We start from the raw sequence: 20,298 nt of genomic DNA on the forward strand, positions 1-20,298 counted from the left end.
TTTATATTTCACAATATGGAAAATTATTATAAAGAAAAGTTGTTTGGAATTAAAAAATATGTTTCAGTGTTCAATTATATCCTTCTAATTAAAATATTGTGAATAATAAAGGCACTTAACTCTTAAGAAAAATTTATATTTTTTACATACCTCGTATAAAATTGCAAAAGTTTGATATTTGTTAATTGTATCTTAGATTTTAGACTAGGTAGAGCATTTTCTGAAGAATAACTTTTTTTCGTAAAATTGATAATAAAATAGTTATCATAATTGTAATAAAATGATGATGGGTATGCGTAATTTGAGAAAAAATTGAATTTTTTTTTCGATTAGAATGATGTTATTGTATATTAACACATAGTTTTTAATTTCAAACAACTTTTCATAATAACATTTTTTGATATTCTGGAATATGAAGGTACTTTACTCTTTACCGAAATTTATATTTTTGACATAACTCGTATAAAATTGATAAAATTTGATATATGACGGTTGAGTTTTAAATTTTTGACTATCCAGAGCATTTTATCAAGAATAACTTTTTTTCGTAAAATTGATAATAAAAAGTTTTGCATGTGGTTCTTAGCTACGCAGACATACTGTATAAGCGTTGTTGTATAAGATTTTTTAAATTGTAATGCCATATTCGGATTCAACATAATCAAAAACAAAACAGAAACATATTTGATTAAAGTAAAATGATGAATTCAACGATATTTTTAAATTTTTTTATACAAAACAATTGTTATTGTTTAAACAATTAATAAACAATTAGCGGCCAAATCTGCGAGTAGAACTTTTTACTTTAACATGTATATAAACTAACAAAAAAAGTTTTAGAAAAATATAAGCTTGTTTGAATTTTTCCGAAACAATGCATGTTTTCGTTCTAATTGCACTCCCCTATGTTGGAAAATTTTTTACCTAAATACGTATTTTCTGAAAATAAAATTATATAATAAATATACTCACAATCATAAAATGTATAAAAAAAAATAAAAGTTTCTATTGAGGTTCGAACCCGGTTATCAGCGCAGTTAGTATTGAAATTCATTCACCTTAAACGCTTCGCCACGGAGAGAATGCGTCATTATGTGCGAAGATCGACTAACTAAACGGATTAAACTTTTGACAGTTTTGAATTAAATCAAATTATTTTGATTTTGAATTGAAATGATTTAGAATTGAAAAAATACAACAAAACATAGAGTAAGAAAACAATATATGAGGTGAATATTGATAGAAATTTTGATGGTAATCAAATTATGTAAATAAAAGTATTACATACTATGTATTTTGGTAGGTTCAAATAGGTAGGTACCTATGAAATTTTTATTAGGATACTGAAATATTTACAATTATTACGTACTTGTTGCTTTTAAAAACCATTTAAAAAGTCACTACAATTATAAACTTTTTTGTTTCTGTCCTCACAACAATAAAACTAATATATTATACAACATTTTGATTACCTCCATATTGCCAATCAGCCTGTATAACGACTAATACCATACTGTCGGTGTGCGCATGCGCGCAGATTAATAATAAATAATCACCCTCAATCTCAATCGCGCCTAAAGAAGTATAACTTCAAAAAGTTACAGCCCTTTGAAGTTACAAAATGAAAATAAATTTTTTCCAATATATCAAAAACTATTTGAGATTTTTTATTGAAAATGGACATGTGGCTTTCTTATGGCAGGAATATCTTAAAAAAAATTATAGTGAAATTTGTGCACCCCATAAAAATTTTATGGGAGTTTTGTTCCCTTAAACCCCCCTAAACTTTTGTATATATGTTCCTATTAAATTATTATTGTAGTACTATTAGTTGTACACAGTGTTTTTAAAACTTTTTCGCCTCTTAGTATTTTCTCGAAAAGCCAGTCCTTATCGATATATTTTGAATACTGGTCAAATCCACCACATAGTTGTATATGGTTAAGTATGATTAAAGAGACCTGGTAATAATATGAACATTTATAGATAATTTTCATTTTTGGGTATATTTTGAACCATATTTAACAAGAAGCCACATCTCGATAAAAGGTGCCTTATCGAAAAAATATTAAAACGCAAAAAAGTTTTAAAAACACTGTGTTTAACTAATGGTACAGCAATAATAGTTTAATTGGAACGTACACAAACATTTGGGGGGTTTAAAGGAACGAAACCCCATAAAATTTTTATGTAAACAAATAAAAAGAAGCCACATCTCTATAAAAACTGACTTATTGAAAAAATACTGAGAGGCAAAAAAGTTTTAAAAATATTGTGTTTAACTAATGGTACCATATTATTAATTTAATTGAAACGTACACAAAAGATTGGGGGGGGGGTTAAAGGAACTAAACCCCATAAAATTTTTATGGGGTGCACAAATTTCGCTGTTGTTTTTTTTTTAAGATGATCCTGCCATAAGAATGCCACATGTCTATTTTCAATAAAAAATCTCTAAGAGTTTTCGATATATCGGAAAAAAATCGATTTTCATTTTGTAACTTCAAAGGGCTGTAACTTTTTTGTTTGCACTATTGTATATAGGTAAGTGTGGTTCAATCAACCTATTTTTGATCCCAGAATCTGTGGTATAATTTATGACCAATCTTTTCAGGACACCCTGTATAATAAATAGTTCAACATGGTGTTAACATTTGTAAATAGAATTCTTAATAATCTGATATTAAGGATCAAAAACGTACTGTTTAGTCAATCCATACAACATTTTTCTATATACTGCATATGATATATCGAGGGGTTCGAGCGAAAACCCGATAACTAACAAAACCATTGTTTAGAGATAATCGCGATTCAAGATTTTAGGAAGTTTGAAGAAGATTTAAAATCGTTATAGGAAGTTATCAAATGTTTGTTATAGCCAAATGGCAGAGAATTTAATATTTAGTTAAAATAATTTATTTTAAGTTTAATTCATAAAAGCGTATTTACAAAAAAAAAATAAAACGTGATATTTATTGGGTTTTACCTCGTTGAATGAGTATAACATTTGTCTTTATTGGTTTTTATTTTGAATTTTTTTAATTATAAAATAAAAGTTAATTGTATATTATTCCAACAAAAATAAATTAATCTGCATTCTTTTTAGAAAATTAAAAAGTAAAATGTGTCTTCTTCCGATTCTTCTCACATCATTACGTCTGTAATTCGATCTACGATATAATTACCGGTTTTTAAATTTGTTATTCAAGCATGCACCTCTTCTGGAAAATATTTTCTTAGTGCATCTTTATCAAATCCGTTTTTTTTGCTCCACTTATTAGAAAGGTACTTTTATATAACTTTGGTAAATTGCCCGGAGTTGGTATGTCTATGGTTGCTTTTTGGGATGAAATTTGTTTTAGCCTTTTAGGGCGTAGAGTAGAAGTTTTTTTTAATTTTGATATTTTTATTAACTGGTTACCGTTTTCCGCTATTGTCTTCTTTAGAATATCATCCAGTAGAATCACTGTTAGCTAGAGCATTTATTATATCATCTGAGAATATACACAGCGTTTTTTAAAAACCTTTTGACACACTAGAATTCATTCATGGTAAGCTAGTGGAAAGAAACATTTCTTACTAAATGTTCGTTCCTTTCTTTGGGAAGTTTAGGGACAAGTCTAGTCCAAATTAGTTTGAGAGTTATATTGCACAAAATAAAAATTTTTCTAGACTAGACTACTACTAGACTCCAGTAATTTCTACTGAGTTTCAATAGTCTTGAGACAACTTTTCAGTACACTTAAATTTACATTTACTACAATTTATTTGCTGTGGTACCTTGGAAGCTCTTGGAGTTTGTTTTTCATTACAAATACGGGCCCATTCTAACCGCTTTTTTTGCTTCGTAATATTCAATTGTTAATTTACGCCATCTTTTACTTGGTTTTCGTAGGAAAAAAAGTGTGCTGAAATTTAATAAACTATCATAGTCTAAAATTCTTTATCGGATTTTCGCATGAATATATTTTGTCAAAATGAACAATTTTGTAATCTTCATCTCCGATAAAATTAATTATCAGTTTTTAACTTAGAAATATTTCTAATAAAATTAGTAACTTTACACAGGAAAAAGAAGATAACTGATTTTACCGGATTCTCATATTATAAATATGTTTACAACAAAGTATTTTTATCAGTAAAGTTATATATCGGGTTGGTGTTATTTAAAAATATGAGTTAACGGTTTTTACCATATTTCGTTTTTATTAGTTATTGTGCTTAACCTTTAACTACACGCGCTGGCGTACTTTGTACGCCAGATATAAGAATTCTACTGGAAATATATTTAAAAATTTAATTTTTGACCTTGCTTATTTTTCTAACCTATCACTGGAATGTGCTTTACAATTTGGTTTTAGTTTCGTTATAATCGGCGTTCTGGAAAGATCGTAATTTACATTTTATTATTTGTTGTTTCCGGTGGTGGACAATATACCCCAGGATTATATTACTATAAGTCGTAATATAAGTATATATTTTAATTGTTTTTTAGTCATTATGGCAAAAAATATATTTTTCTTTGTAAACAATACTTTTTCTCCTGTAAAAAATCACATTTAAAAAAATTTTTTATTAGTAATTTTATTTATCATGGAATCCAGTTATTCCATGATTCCAGTTATAAATCCCAATTGGCTTACTGAAAAGGAACTCCAAGTATTCACTGATGCCGAATAAGGTTTATAACAAACAACTAAGTGTATTTTTTCAAAAAAAATTAAACAAATCCGCTGTTTTTAAGTGTATTTTCTTGTGGCGTACAAAGTACGCCACGCGTGTAGTTATGTTATAACTTGATGCGCGGGTAGTTAAAGGTTAAAAATGTTAATATCAAATAATAACATTTACCAGTGGTAGGAGACGTGTTTTTACTACAGCAGAAATAAAAATACCGGATTTCATAATTTTGGTATTTATCGGGTTTTCGCTCGAACCTCTCGATATACGTTATGGAGGGAGAGGTGCCGAAATAAGAGAAAGAGAGAAGGAGAATAGTGTGTTATAATATAATGTACTCTATATCTGCTCGCTTATTCATAAGTGACAGTAAGGCAGAGAATAAATTGTTAAAATAAATAAATAAATTTTGTAAATTGAGGATTGTAAAAAAAATCGTAAAATAAAAAATAATGTTAAATTAAGTAATTAAATAACTTTTAAGTTGTCATTTAGATTAAGGATTTTAGATTAAGTTGTTGGAATAGGTTTTATAAAAGTTCTACCATGTGTAACCTGTTAAAGAAAACAAGTCGAAAAATAATAAAAAAAAAGATAGTGTTTTTTAACTTTACCTGATTTGAGATTTATATCAGCTTCTTCATAGTTTTCTTCCAAGTCTTCCCTGTACAAATTTGTGACTTCTTTCTTCACATTTGTTTTTTTAGTTTGTTTAGAAATAAATAAATGAGATTGTGTACTTCCATCAGTTTGTTCTAATTTTGCCTGTAAATAAACAGGCTCTTCAAACTCTTCTTCATTTATCTGATCAGCATTTAGTTCAGAAGCATCCTGCTGTTCTTCTGTCACTTGTTGATCTTCTTCATTAGCTAATAATTGAACAGTTTCCGGCATAGGTTCTAGCTGTCCATCTCCAGTTTTCCTGTTAAAAAGCCGTAATTAAAAATAAGTCAAGCATAAAAACGAGATATACTGTAGCACCATCTGACACTCTTATGAGGTATAAGGAATGAACAAGCAGTCAAATTCTTTGCGAATACTTTGGAATACAATACTTTTCGAATTATTTGTGAGTGAAAATGTTTATTTTTTAACAAAAAACCACGGTTTTAGATGACGTTTCGCAAATAACTCGAAAAAGTAATTATTTCATCAAAAAAACTTCTTAGCAAAAATGTAGCTTATAAAAAAAAAGGTGAATATATGTAGTCTACAGACACAGTAGAAGCAGAGTTGTAGCTTATGAAAAATAGGTTCTTATTCATCAAATTCCAAATCAATTATTTCAATGTGAAGTAACCGAAATATCCAAAAAAAAATGTGTGTGTGTGTACTTTGTACGCACGCAAGTGGTTATACTTCTATTATATGATTCCAACGAAATTAATATATGTACTTTAAACAGTTTTTTTATATTATATTTAAATATTAAACTAATTTTAACACTTACTCCTTTCCAAACATTTTTATTAAAACAATACCAAAAATTAAACAAATAAAAGATTAAATCACACAAACACATTGAAAAATGCACCAAAGAAATGATTTCTGAACAATAATTGTTGGCAAAAATTTGAACTAAATACGCATTTTCTGAAAAAAATTATATAATAATTATATTCACAATCATAAAATGTATAAAAAAATCAAAAAATAAAAACTTGCATTGGGATTCGAACCCGCGTGCTTATAATTGAAATCCACTTACACACACCCGTCACCCGATTTGACCACTTACACGTACTTGTCATGTGGGAAGGTAGGCTAACTGGACGTTTTACTGTTTGACAGCTCTGAATTTAACCAAATTAGTTTGATTTTTGTGTGTGTGTGTGTTCAGAAAGGGAATTAAAATATTAAAATACAACAAAACATAGAGTAAGAAAACAATAGGTATATTAGATGAAGAGTGGTAGAAATTTTGTTGGTAATCAAATTATGTAAATCAAAGCATTACCTAGTAGTTTCCAAATAGGTAAGTACCTATGTAATTTTGTATTACAATACTGAAACATTTACAATTAAGTACGTACCTGTTGCTTTTAAAAACTATTTAAAACGTTACTACAATTATAAACTTGCTTTTGTATGTGTCCTCACAACAATAAAAACTAATATACAATAGGTCTGTTCGTACAGGAATCAGAAACTATCACTGACTATCAGCAACTGCACGACGCATGCGTGTTTCAATTGTGCGAACGCTAATATTGAAACACGCATGCGTCGTGCAGTTGCTGATAGTCAGTGATAGTTTCTGATTCCTGTACGAACAGACCTATTATTTATTTATCCCAGTTTATCCATAACCTCCATATTGAACAATTATTGTCATGTCATTTGAACTTAAACACCCAATCAGAGCAAAGCTATAATGCGTCAGTGCCGGGGAACAAGGTTTTTGATGAATTCGCGCATATTAAATTTCACTTCCATCGCGCCTAAAGAAGTATAACTTCAAAAATGGAGTACTTTTTGAGTGAAATGAAAGCTCATTAAAACTGGATGAGTGTTTAAAAAAGCTTTATTTTTGTTTTTTTATACAAGTTCATAGCATCAAAACTAAGCAAGTTACACTCAAAATAAAGTTGGTTCCTTTTTGATAAAAAAAAACACATGAAAACCACCCGCTATTAGCATCCCACATGAAATTTATTGTTACTGCTTTACAATTTACTTTACTTATTGGGACCGTGCAAGTTCGGAAAAGCGACACCTGGTTTCATAGCTCGGCAACATTTTTCGCAATTTTAATTATATTGGCCAATTATATTAGTCCTGGTTGCTGGATAATTGTCAAGGCCATATAGCCCAAAAAAATTATAAGAAAAAATAAGATTTAGGTTATGTTATAAAAAGGTAAACAGTTGTATGTAGTAAATAAAATGAATTATTAAAATGCAGTTCTGCAAGCAAAATACAGATAATTAAATATACTTTTATATAATAATTGCATATCATATCAATATTGTGAGCAACATATAATTTTTCTTCTTCAATGACAGTAGGTATGAAATATACCTCGATTTGACAATTTCAATTGACATTATGAATTATTTAAGAAAGTTGCAGGATTTCTCTGCTATTCTCGCACAATCGTTTCTCGAATCCCCTCCAAGTACTTGCACAGCGCGAATATATTAGGTTTATTCTAGCAAAATACCTTGGCGTCCGTCTGGATAGAACTCTGTCTTACCGATACCACTGTCAAGATGTCAAGAAGAAAGTAAGTGCCAGAAATAATATCATCCGCAAGCTAACTAATACAAAATGGGGAGCACAACCACACACTCTCCGCACTTCTGCCTTGGCATTATGTTTTTCGGCCGCGGAGTTTGGAGCACCAGTATGGGCAAACTCTGCTCACGCAAAGAACGTCGACGTGGCTCTAAATGAAACGGTCCATATAATATCGGGTTGCCTGAAACCGACACCTATCGAAGAGGTTTACCCCATTGCTGGAATTGCTCCACCACCTATCAGGAGGAAGGTCACGTCAGAGGTAGAACAGAAAAAGCAGGAGACGGACCGAAGACACCCCTTATATGACCACCAAACTCAGCCAAGCAGACTAAGATCTCGGAAAAGCTTCCTGAAAACATCAAGATCCATCCCCGAAGCGCCAGAGACGTGCCGAATACACCTATGGCAAGCATCAGCTACTGTGACACATTTTCCTCCCTCAGAGGAAATGGCTGCTGGACACAATTTACCGTATCCGACTTGGAAAGCGCTAAACAGACTAAGAACCGGCGTTTCACGTTGTGCTAGTAACCTGAAAAAATGGGGATACCAGGAGGACGATACCTGCGACTGTGGCGCTGTTCAGACCAGCCGGCATCTACTATCATGCACAGAGATGAGAGAGACCTGCACAGAACAAGACTTAATTATAGCAAATGACAGGGCCATCTATGTGGCCAACCATTGGAAATACAGAATTTAAAGTTGTTGGTGTTCCGGACACGGAAAGTAAGTAAGTATTCTAGCAAACAGTCAAACTAGTCAGAAACCGTCAGCAAACAGTTGGTCAGTGATTGAACATAATACAGTCACCAGTGCTATCCCCTCTACTCGCGCTGGTCCACTATTCGCTGATGGTTTCAAACCGTTTGAAACTGATGCTAGAACAAACCTACTGTTTATTTGATCTGTAAGGTTCACCAGTTCAAAGTGCTTATTCTTTTTCGATTTTCAATGAAATTACTGAAAAAACATCTAAAAACATGGTTTTTTGTTAAAAAATTAACATTTTCACTGGGAAATAATTTGAAAGGTATTGACTTTTAAAATGTCAAAAGTGAAAAGTGAAAAAACTATGTACATAGACCAAAAGTTGCTTAGAATAATTAGTTTATGTTTTTCCGGACTTATTTTGAACATATGATTTTGCACCCACCGAGAACAGGTTTTCACCACCTGTTGAAAGTAAAGCAACCCTGTTATTTACCTTAATTGAAATTGATATCTATGAACATTCCCATCATTATCTTGAGCTACTTGAATACCATAAAGTTCATTAGATCCTTCCACATTAAATATTACAACTTGTTGTTCTTCAGATTCAGCTACGTTAAAATTATCTTGAGATATTGTTTCAACATTAAGTCCAATAGTGTCTTGAATAAGTAATTTTTGACTGCCTAGTGTAATGTCATGAATATCTTCTAATGTGTGATCACCAGTTGTCGATTCTAGGACAGATAAGTATTGAGTTTCATTTTCATCTGCTGCAGTTGCATAGGACTCGTTTAGGCTGTCTGTAAACCAATCGAAATATACAAATAAATAAATCAAATTATCAAATAAAAGCTAGGTACAGTGGAACCTCGATTATCCGTCAGGTCACCGGACCAAGGGTATGACGGATAATCGAAAAGACGGTTAACAGAACATTAACTGAATTATGATGACATGCAGATATTGACTGTAATTATTGTGCTGTGCGTTTTTATTTTCGGCTTGCGATTCTAAAAATAGAACTCTAAAAGCACGGTATCATTTATCATTAACTATTTAAATTGAGATTTAATCCAGAGCCCTGATTTACACAAAAAAATGCTCAAACAAAATGAATTGATGACTAAATTTTTACTTATGTGGTCAATATAACTTACGTATGGACCCTGACGGTTAACAGAGGTGACGGTTAATAGAGAGACGGATAATCGAGGTTCCACTGTATTATGATTCATTCATATTAACTACATATTCTAGAAGAAATTTTGTTTCGTTAGAAAACCACTAAATAAAATATTTTTATTCAAAAAATTGATTTTTTATTATTTTCTAATATTTAAAATTTTATGCAATATCTTATTTTTTTCTGTATATCCTTACATTTATTAATATTTAGGTCAGTCTATCTATATGTGAAAAAATCATAAATTTCACTTAACAATCTTATACAGATGTTTTAAAAGTCCTAAAAGGTATGTGAAGGGTTTATGACAAATATGTGAAAATGTACAGGCTGATATTGCTGTTTTTTAAACAATCATAATTTTCGAGAAAAACAGTTCAAATATAAGTTGTAGATCTTAAAAAGTTCTTTAATTTGTGAGTTTCTACATTACCTTAAGGGGGTAGGTGCAAAATCTTGGCAATGCTATTTAAATGCATTCATTTTTTTCGAATCCTGAGAAAACTAATAAATATTTTTGAAAAATTTTAACACCAAATGAAAGATTACATGATTACCGAGGATTAAAAGTCCCTTAGAATAAAAAAAGTTTCTTTTGAATGAAATATTTGAAATTAAAAATCACACTAAATTTTCTTTTTTTTTTTTACCCCTGTAATTTATTAAAATAAACATAGATTTCAGGGACTTTTGGCCATCGGTAATAAAGCAATCTTTCATTCTGCATTTAATTTTTTTTACCATAATTTCAATTACATAGTTATATTACATGTCATTATGTCAAAAACAAAGTTCATCATCATCTTTGTGCTACGGCCCTTAGAGGGCCTCAACCTTCTCAAGCTTTCTACGCCATTTTGTTCTGTCGCTTGCATTTTCCAGTTGCTGACTCCGATCTTCTCGGCATCTTGTGTTACCCCGTCCATCCACCTCAGCTTTGATCTACCCGTCTTCTCATTCCCACGGGTTGAGCTGTTAGAATCTTTTTTATAATGTTCAATTTAGGGGCCGGGATACATGTTCTGCCCACTGCAGGTGGTTTTGCTTAATTATAGTGGTAATATCTTTTCCACCAAATGTATGCTTGTAGACAAAAAAACAAAGCTATTAACATTTATATAGTGCTGCAAAAATAAGGATTTTTTCATTAATAGTGCTGCCGATATGTGAAACAATTGCACATTTAATGATACAAGCATATAATTTAAACCACATATACTACACATTAAAAGGTTTAAATTTAGATATGAGGCCATCTCAGATTTTTTCTTTTACAAACATGACGGGCATTCAAAATGGCGGCTATACATATGTGTTTAATAGTACCATAACTTTTGAACGAAAAGTCCGATTTCAACCAAATTTAGTATATAGGTTCTTTTTTTTATTTACAAGATGGATGTGGTGAACCAGAAGAATCGGTTTACCAGAAGTTGTGTTTATACTAGTAGTTTATGTACAAATATGCTTTTTTTAAATTTTTTCCCTCTGTATATATTAGTTTTTCAAAAAGGTAATACAGCAATTGAAAAGAGCGTAAAAATATTTTGTAAAAAATATTTCGAACTTTGTAGTTATGTTAATTACCATTTAATAAATGCATAACGTATCTTCACATGTACCTATGTGTGGCAGCTTCGTGCAAATATTATAAGAATTATTGTGCATTTAATGGTAGAAGCATATAATTTTGACCACATATACTACAGACATCAAGGTTCAAATTTAGATTTAACGCCATCTCAGATTTTATCTTTTGCAAAAATGGCGGGCATTTAAAATGGCGATTATATGTATGTGACTAAAAGCACGAAAACTTTTGAACAAAAAGTCCGATTTCAAAAAAAATTTGGTATATAGGTTCTTTTTTGAGGTGTAAGACCAAGATATTGAACCGGTAGAATCAATTCATCAGAAGTTGTGTTTTTCCTGATTTTTATGTAAAAACATGTTGTTTTTTACCAATTCTTTCACCCTGTATATATTAATTTTTCAAAAAGTTAATACCGGCGTTGAAAAGAGCGTAAGAATATTTTTTAGGAAATATTTTGTACTCTTTAGTTATGTTAATTACCAATTAATAAATGTATAACGTATCTTCACATGTACCTATGAACCTATGTGCGCCAGATTCGTGCAAATAATTTACAAATTATTGATTATTTAATGGTAAAAGCATATAATTTGGACCACACACACTACACATACAAAGATTCAAATTTAGATATAAGGCCATCTCAGATTTTGTCTTTTACAAAACTGGCAAGCATTAAAAATTAATCTGCCACACATAGGTACATGTGAAGATACTTTATGTATTTATTAAATGGTAATTAACATAACTAAAAAGTTCAAAATCTTTCCTAAAAAATATTTTTACACTCTTTTCAATGGCGGTATTACCTTTTTGAAAAATTAATATATACAGGTTGAAAGAATTGAAAAAAAAACAACATATTTTTTATTTATTTATTTATTTATTTATTATTTATTTACGGACCGAAGTCCATTAGTACATGATACAATTAAATTAAAATGTCACACAAATTAGAAAAATAAGATCTAGTAGGTACAAAATTGGTAAATACATAACAAACAATAATAAAGAATAAAATTACTTGCTCTCATTTAACAATTGAGAGCTAGAACATTTTGAAATTGACAAATACAACTTATCCTAGAACAAAGACAATAACAGTAGTTGACAAATCAGTCTTGAAATTAGAACATTAAGTTAAGTATAAATGTAATTGTGTGGAAAACGCAGTAAAGTCGTTCACAAAGAAATCAATTTGCGGAGATAATGTGTTTGCTAATTTAATAGTTTTAGAGAGATAGGAACTTGAACCATAATTTGTGCGGTTAATGAACTCGTGGAAGGTGGTCACAGAACGGGTGGTTCTTGAAGGTACATGTAGACCAATTTTATTTAAAAGTGGGATACAGAATTTATGACCATGAATTAAGTTATATAAGAAGCAAAGATCTTTATGTTGACGACGACTCTGTAATGAGTCAAGTCGAATAATTTGCAGTAAAGACTCATAACTTTGACCAGTCAGATGCATCTTATAAGCATAATAACGTAAGAATTTACGCTGAACTTGTTCGATTTTATTAATATGACAGTTATATTGAGGTGACCAAACACATGATGCATAATCTAAATGTGGTCTAACCAAAGAACAATAAAGAAATTTTAAAGAACGACCAGTCGTAAAGTCATAGCTGCATCTTTTAACAAAGCCAAGCATCTTTACCATGCATTTGCCAAGCATTTTTACATAAAAAACAGTAAAAACACAAATTCTGTTAAACCGATTCTTCTGGTTCAAGACCTCGATCTTACTCATCAAAAAAAGAACCTCTATACCGAATTTGGCTGAAATCTGACTTTTCGTTCAAAAGTTATCGTGCTATTAGTCACATATGTATAGCCGCCATTTTTAATGCTCGCCTTTTTTGTAAAAGGCAAAATCTGAGATGGCCTCATTTCTAAATTTGAACTTAGTAGTATAAGTGGTCCAAATTATATGCTTCTACCATTAAATGCTCAATAATTTTTATAATATTTGCACGAATCTGCCACACATAGTTACATGTGAAGATGTGTTATGCATTTATTAAATGGTAATTAACATAACTAAAAAGTTCAAAACATTTCCTAAAACACATTCTTACGCTCTTTTCATGGTGGTATTACCATTTTGAAAAATTAATATATACAGGGTGAAAAAATTGAAAATAAATTATTTACATAATATAAAATAGTTTTATATAAAAAACCAGGAAAAACACAACTTCTGGTAAACTGATTCTTCCAGTAAACGACATCGATCTTGTAAATCACAAAAGGAACCTATGTACCAAAGGGTACCCCCCGTTAAGATAGGCAAAATGCCCTCACTCTTAGAATTCAATATTTTTAATTTTTTTACGTTCTGTGCAATCAAAAAATGAGATAACGCGGATTTTTAGCTCGCTACCCCCCCTGACCCCTCCTCCCACAGCTAAAAACGTAGATTTTTGGATATAATTTTTTTGAGTTGGGTTGCAATTGATTTAAAAATTTCAAAAAATTCACACGTATAGCTGAGGCTTTTATAAAACATGTCAATTTTTTATGAACCCTTAGGTCGAGTGTACATAACCTCAAATTTTTTTTTAACTTTTTTAAAACCTATAACTTTTTTTTGGAGGGGGCTGCAGGTCCAATTTTTTTTGGATTTTGTGTACTTTATCAAAAGCTATTTCTCTGATTTTTTTCAGATTTTTCCGTCAGGTGCGCCATCTTGAAAAATCCGGAAAACTATTTTTTAGGGGGTTTTTAAGTAATTTTCTCCATTTTATATACTGCAACATAGATTAACTCAAGGCTTTGTCAATAGATTATGTATAATTTAAAATAAATGAGTATTTAAAGATTATCAAAAATTGGGAAAAACACCTTTAAACCTCCCAAAATCCATGTTGTTTTAAGTTATGTAAGGGTTTTTGCGGGCTTAATGATATTTTTTTAAGATCGATACAGCCTGAATATTTTTTTTCATTTTTTTACGTTATATGTGATTAAAAAATAAGACTAATCGCATTTTTAGCTCAACACCCCCTCCCCCTGCCCCCACAAAAACGTCAATTTTTCTATTTTTTTTTTGTTTAATGTTGCAATTAATTTAAAATTTTTATGAGGCTTCTACAAAACATATGTATCTATTTTTTATAGACCCGTGTAGGTCGAGTGTACAATACATATAACCTCAAAATTCCTTTTTTATTTTTTTAAAACGTATTTTTGACTTCCAATCGATATTTTTTTAAAACGTCCAATGAATATTGTACATCTCTCTCTCTCTCTCGCGTACGTCCGCTTCAATACATGCTTAGCGCTCATTTTTAATTACTAAAAATAATAGTTAGTAATAAAATAATTACAAAAATTCTTTAGGCTATTGCAGGGGAGGCTTTAAACTTTGAGTTGGTCACTTTATGGCTTTCATAATAATAATTTTTAATCGAGTTATTAGGCCTTGAAAATGGCTATTTTTGTGTTTTTCAAATTTGAAATTGCATGTAACTCGACAACAGTCAATTTTATAGAAAAATCACAAGATACTTTTTTTGCTCAGCTTGTTCCATAGAATCTAAAACAAATTTGTCCGAAACGAATTTTCCGACCGTTGTACTGCCTGGCACCTTGTGGATTTGTTATAAGTACCTGTTTTTGAGTAAGTTTATATAGTTTTTGAGTAAGTAATAATTTACCTAACGGGACAAGCATACAGCGTGGATTATGAGCCAAACGTAGATGGTTTGTAAAATACACAAAACACAAAAACATTAGCAGCCATCGCCAAAAAAAGTTATACGTACCTCTATTAAAAAACAAAAAAAATGAGGTTATAATCTGTACACTCGACCTTCGGGTCTTCGGGTCCATGAAAATAGATGTTGTGTAAAAGCCTCAGCTGTGCGTGTGAATTTTTTGAAATTTATAGTTTAATAATTACTAACTATTCTAAATGGGAAATAAGCCACAATTTTACTAAAAAATGATTTTATTAACGTTTCGACGTCCACCACGGACGTTGTTGTCAAAATACAAAATATTAATAAATTAAACAAAAACGTTGCTTGAATCTTGTAATAATTTAATTTAATCTGACTTAATATATAGATCGTCCCAAACCATTTTTTCAGTGCGTCACAGATTATTGAATTCTCTCTATCGCATTACAGATGGAAAATAAAATCTTTTTTAGTTAAATTGTGGCTTATTTCCCATTTAGAATAGCTAATTACAAAAATGCCACAAAGAAATAGCTTCAGAACAACATTTATAGTTTAATTGCAAACCGACTTAAAAAAAATAAAATCGAAAAATTGACATTTGGCTGTGGGGAAGGGGGGATAGGGGAAGTGGGCTAAAATTGCGGTGAGTCCTAATTTTTTAAAATCATACAGAACGTTAAAAAATAAAAAAAAATATTAGGCTGTATCGACCTCAAAAAATATAATTAGACCCGCAAAAATCCTTACAAACTTGTTTTTAACAAACATGTTTTTGGGGGGTGTAAAAGTGTTTCGCCCAATTTTTAAATATCCTAATATACTCAGTTATTTCAAATTATACATAATCTATTAACAAAACCGTGAGTTGATCTATGTTGCAGTCTATAAAATGGAGAAAATCCCCAAAACCCCCCTAAAAAAACAGTTTTCCGGATTTTTCAAGACGGCGCACCTGACGGAAAAATCCAAAAAAAATCAGAGAGATAGCTTTTGATAAAATACACAAAATGCAAAGAAAATTGGACCTGCAGCCCCCTCAAAAAAAAAGTTATAGGTTTTAAAAAAGTTAAAAAAATATTTGAGGTTATGTACACTCGACCTAAGGGTCCATAAAAAATGGACATGTTTTGTAAAAGCCTCAGCTACACGTGTGAATTTTTTGAAATTTTTAAATCAATTACAACCCAACTAAAAAAAATTAATTCTAAAAATCTACGTTTTTGGCTGTGGGGGGAGGGGTAAGGGGGGGGTGGCGAGCTAAAAATCCGCGTTATCTCATTTTTTAATTGCACATAACGTAAAAAAATTAAAAAAATTGAATTCTGAGAGTGAGGGCATTTTGCCTATCTTAACGGGGGGTACCCTTTGGTTGAAATCGGAATTTTCATTCAAAAGTTATCATGCTATTAGTCACATATGTATAGTCGCCAATTTTGAATGACCGCCATTTTTGTAAAAGGCAAAAACTGAGATGGCCTCATATCTAAATTTGAACCTTTATATGTGCAGTATATGTGGACCAAATTATATGCTTGTATCATTAAATGTGCAATTCTTATAATATTTGCACAAATCTGCCGCACTATAACCAAGTCAATTGTTTATGTATTTTAATTTAAAAAGTCAAGGATTTAGCCTTACACCTAAAGGTAGAAAGGCTTAGGACTAAGTAAGTAAGTAAGTCAAAGATTTTAGAAAGGCTTAGGACTAAGTAAGTAAGTAAGTCAAAGATTTATGTTGTTCTGAAGCTATTTCCTTGTGGCATTTATAATATTCAAAGATTTATAACTTTTATTTGAACCATTTTTATCTAAAATGTATACAAAACCAAACAATAAAGTAACAAATACAGCGATGAAAGTACTGTAAAATCTCAATAGAACGGACTTCGGACATAACTGACAAAAAATAAGATCAAATGTAAAAAAAAATTGAATGCAAAAAAATATGAAAAATTGAATTCTAGAAGGAAAAACAACAAGGACAGGATCTCGGCACTGCTTTGTGCCAACGCAGATGGATTGCATGGATTGACTTCTATAATTGTTGGTAAATCTCGTAAACCTAGTACTTATTGTCAAAGATATAATCATCAAAATGCATCATCTGCCCGTTTCATACTATAGCTCTAATAGGGCATGGTTCACCAGAGATATTTTCAAAAATTGGTTTTGTACCTGCAGTGAGAAAATTTCAAGAGAAGAAACTGGTAATACTGCCTAAAGAGGTGAAATGTTTATTGATTTTAGACAAAGCTCCTGCTAATCCCCCTGAAAGTATTCTAAATTCAGAAGATGGCAACTTTAATTGTATGTTTTGCCAAAAAATACATTGCTTATTCAACCCATGAATCAGTGAATAATTTTGTCAACCAAATGAGTATTGCAGAAAGTTTTTAGATGAAGTAGAAAAGTAAAAAAGTAGCAAACAAAACTTTATTCCTTTTTTAACTTATAGATTTGTACACTGTATCTAAATATAATTTCAAAAAAAAATTTTGATTGATTTTAAACCTATTTTTAAAACAGACTTTCGGCTTTAACAGAGGGACATCGTGTCCCCTCAATTAGTCCGTTATATCCAGGTTTTACTGTACTTCGATTTACCTGTTTTTGTTCACTTTTAGAACACTTCATTGTGATCTCAATAGACTGATTCTAGAGGATCATCCTCATTATACAACTGTTACATTGAACAGATTGAAAGGGTCCAGGGATATTTTAAAAATTTATTGTTGTTGAGGTTAAGAAATAATTGTTAATAAATAAACCTTTTAAAGCAAAAACTGATTCTTTCACTTTTTATAGTTGTTTAAAAAAATAAAACAAATCAGCTTCATGTCTTCAATGAATTGTCATCAGCTTTATCTCATAATATATACCTTTTATAACTTTCAAAAACCTGTATAACATTTTTTCGTCTGTTGTTTTTTCTTTACTGGCCTAATTGGTGATATATAATTAACTGTAGATGATAAGATAAAAATATGATGACTTAAGAAAGAAAATAATATATTACCTTCAGTATTTGAAAAACTCAAGGGACTTTGTGTTACAACTTGATTTGTCCAAGTACTGTCTTCTACAACAATAGATTTTCTCTTCGCAAAGGTAAAGCAGTTTGCCATTATAACTGGTTATATCATAAAGTTTTTCATGAGACAACCTGTAAAACTCTAAAAGTAATTGGCTTTGATTTTAATAATACAATTTATCAGAATAATACAATTATTACGAATTCTATTATTATAAGAATAACTTGTTTATATATCCAAAAAAAGTTATAAAATTACGAGAAATACTATGCAAAAAGTACGTTTTTATTAAATTGAAATATTTGACAGTTGACAATGTTATTGACAGTACTTGGTTTAAACAGCGTTCGTTTTTACATAGTGGTTATCTTCGTCTATCTTGACATTACCCTACGATATCTTTGTTTATACTGGATAAAAGATAATTATGAGAGCCAAAGTTCAAACGTATTAAAGCTCTACATTTTATTGGTGAATTCAAAGTGTAACGTTAAAATAGAGCTAAATTTTAATTAATTTTTTCAATTTAAATTTTCATTACATCGGAAAAAGACACATTTATTATTGTTCAAGGAATTAAATAAAACAAATAAACATTTATAAAACCATTTTATTATTATCAATGCCTTGTAGATATAGTTAGAAAATTATAATATAAAAATATATTATTTTCATTGGCACAAAATCATATCTTAATCTTTATAATTTCTTATTTCTTATAGTAAACTAATAATAGTCCCCAATCTTTCTAATAAACATAATAATCAGGTCCAGCTGAGCTATTAATATTACAATACTACTAAAGCCGAATATTTGTTGAACAATGTTGTTCAGATGCTGATGAAGCTGTTATAAACGACATCCGATTTGAACGTCGAAACGTTATTAATAAAATTATTTTTTCAATTTAATTGTGGCTTATTTACCAATCAAAATAGTTATTTATTGAAGAACTTTTACAATTAAAAACTCAACTAAAATATTATACAGGGTCGAAACCACTATATGGAATACCTACAATTATTTCTGCCCTTGTTTTGAAAAACTATAAAAAACGCTGAGACCCGTCGATTTTTGAATATAATAAATGTGCGCTTTTTAAACATAAATTTAAAATGTAGGTACAGGGTGATTCACGCAAGTCTAACATCGTTCATAAGATTGTATCATAAGATTGATAACAAAGTATAGATAAGAATAGATGAATTATAGTTGCTTAATTAGGTGATTTGTAAAATTTTGTAGCTATCATTGAAAGTTTCGGATGATATGGAAGATGGATTGTGGAGAGGATGAGGATGCATACCATTTCGAACTTCATAGAATATACCATGATACTATAAATAAAGTGTTGTAACATGTTATTTATAGTATCATGGAATATACTAAGAATCAGATATCGTAAAACACATAAAGATATAATAGAACGTCTGAGGTGGACGGGGCATATAATGCGGATGGAGCAAACTGACCCAGCTCGAAACAAACATCGGTGAAAATATGAGAATACGTGCTTGGTAGAGAAAAGCAATGGATAGGAACGACTATAGAGAAAGTATTGAGGTGGCTAGAACCCTCAAAGAATTGTAAAAAAGCTAGAATGATAAAAAACAAAAAAAAATAGCTGAAAATCATATCACAGAAAGACAAATTCATGAATAAGACAGTTCCTTAGTTCTGTGATTCTTTCTTGTCATGTCAATGTCATAAGAAGAAACACCCATGGCCCGCGCACTCTAATAAAAAACATGTACTCGTATTTATTTTCCTTCCATTTTGTCAGAGGCGCTGATGTCGGCATTGTGATTGGTGGAACATGACTTTTGACAAATCCTGTGCTATCTCTGAATCTGTGTTCAGTGTTCGTGTTCGTTCGTTCGTTGTCGTTCAGTTATTTTATATGGTCGGTTATGTGATGTGTTTGTGTCACCATAAAAAGCTGTTATTCAGTCGTGTTTTTTGATATTTTTGTTATTTTGTAATCAAGTACCTTTTTAAAGGTAAGTCTTTCTGATTGTAAGGTAGAGATTTTCTGATTGTAGGTACTGTTTATCCAACAGTTTTAAAATACACACTTTATTTCGCGTTTTGTTGTTTGATCTAATGGCTCCGTTCAGCTGTTGTGTGCAGACGGTGGAAAAATTCAACAAGT

The 20,298-nt window shown here is 30.5% G+C and overlaps 2 protein-coding genes across 3 annotated transcripts in view; one reads left to right on the forward strand and one right to left on the reverse strand.

Moving 5' to 3' along the window:
* The window catches only part of LOC114345708 (uncharacterized), a 42,439-nt gene extending 24,003 nt beyond the window's left edge, over positions 1–18,436 (reverse strand). The window contains exons 1-3 of the mRNA XM_028296503.2: positions 18,131–18,436; positions 9,131–9,440; positions 5,295–5,602 (exon numbers count right to left, since the gene is read on the reverse strand). Coding sequence (XP_028152304.2) covers positions 5,295–5,602; positions 9,131–9,440; positions 18,131–18,239 — 727 coding nt within the window. The 5' untranslated portion in view covers positions 18,240–18,436. The remainder of the gene's footprint in view (positions 1–5,294; positions 5,603–9,130; positions 9,441–18,130) is intronic.
* LOC114345720 (8-oxo-dGDP phosphatase NUDT18) overlaps positions 18,206–20,298 on the forward strand; it is a 62,138-nt gene continuing 60,045 nt past the window's right edge. Inside the window, exon 1 of one of the 2 annotated variants that reach the window (XM_050643421.1) lies at positions 18,206–18,222. The gene's annotated coding sequence lies outside the window, so the exon portion shown is untranslated. Of the gene's footprint in view, positions 18,223–20,033; positions 20,147–20,298 lie in introns of those variants that run through there. The other variant, XM_050643420.1, reaches the window with a different exon arrangement.

The sequence above is a fragment of the Diabrotica virgifera genome, chromosome 2, assembly GCF_917563875.1.
Source record: "Diabrotica virgifera virgifera chromosome 2, PGI_DIABVI_V3a".
Classification (NCBI taxonomy): Eukaryota; Metazoa; Arthropoda; class Insecta; order Coleoptera; family Chrysomelidae; genus Diabrotica; species Diabrotica virgifera.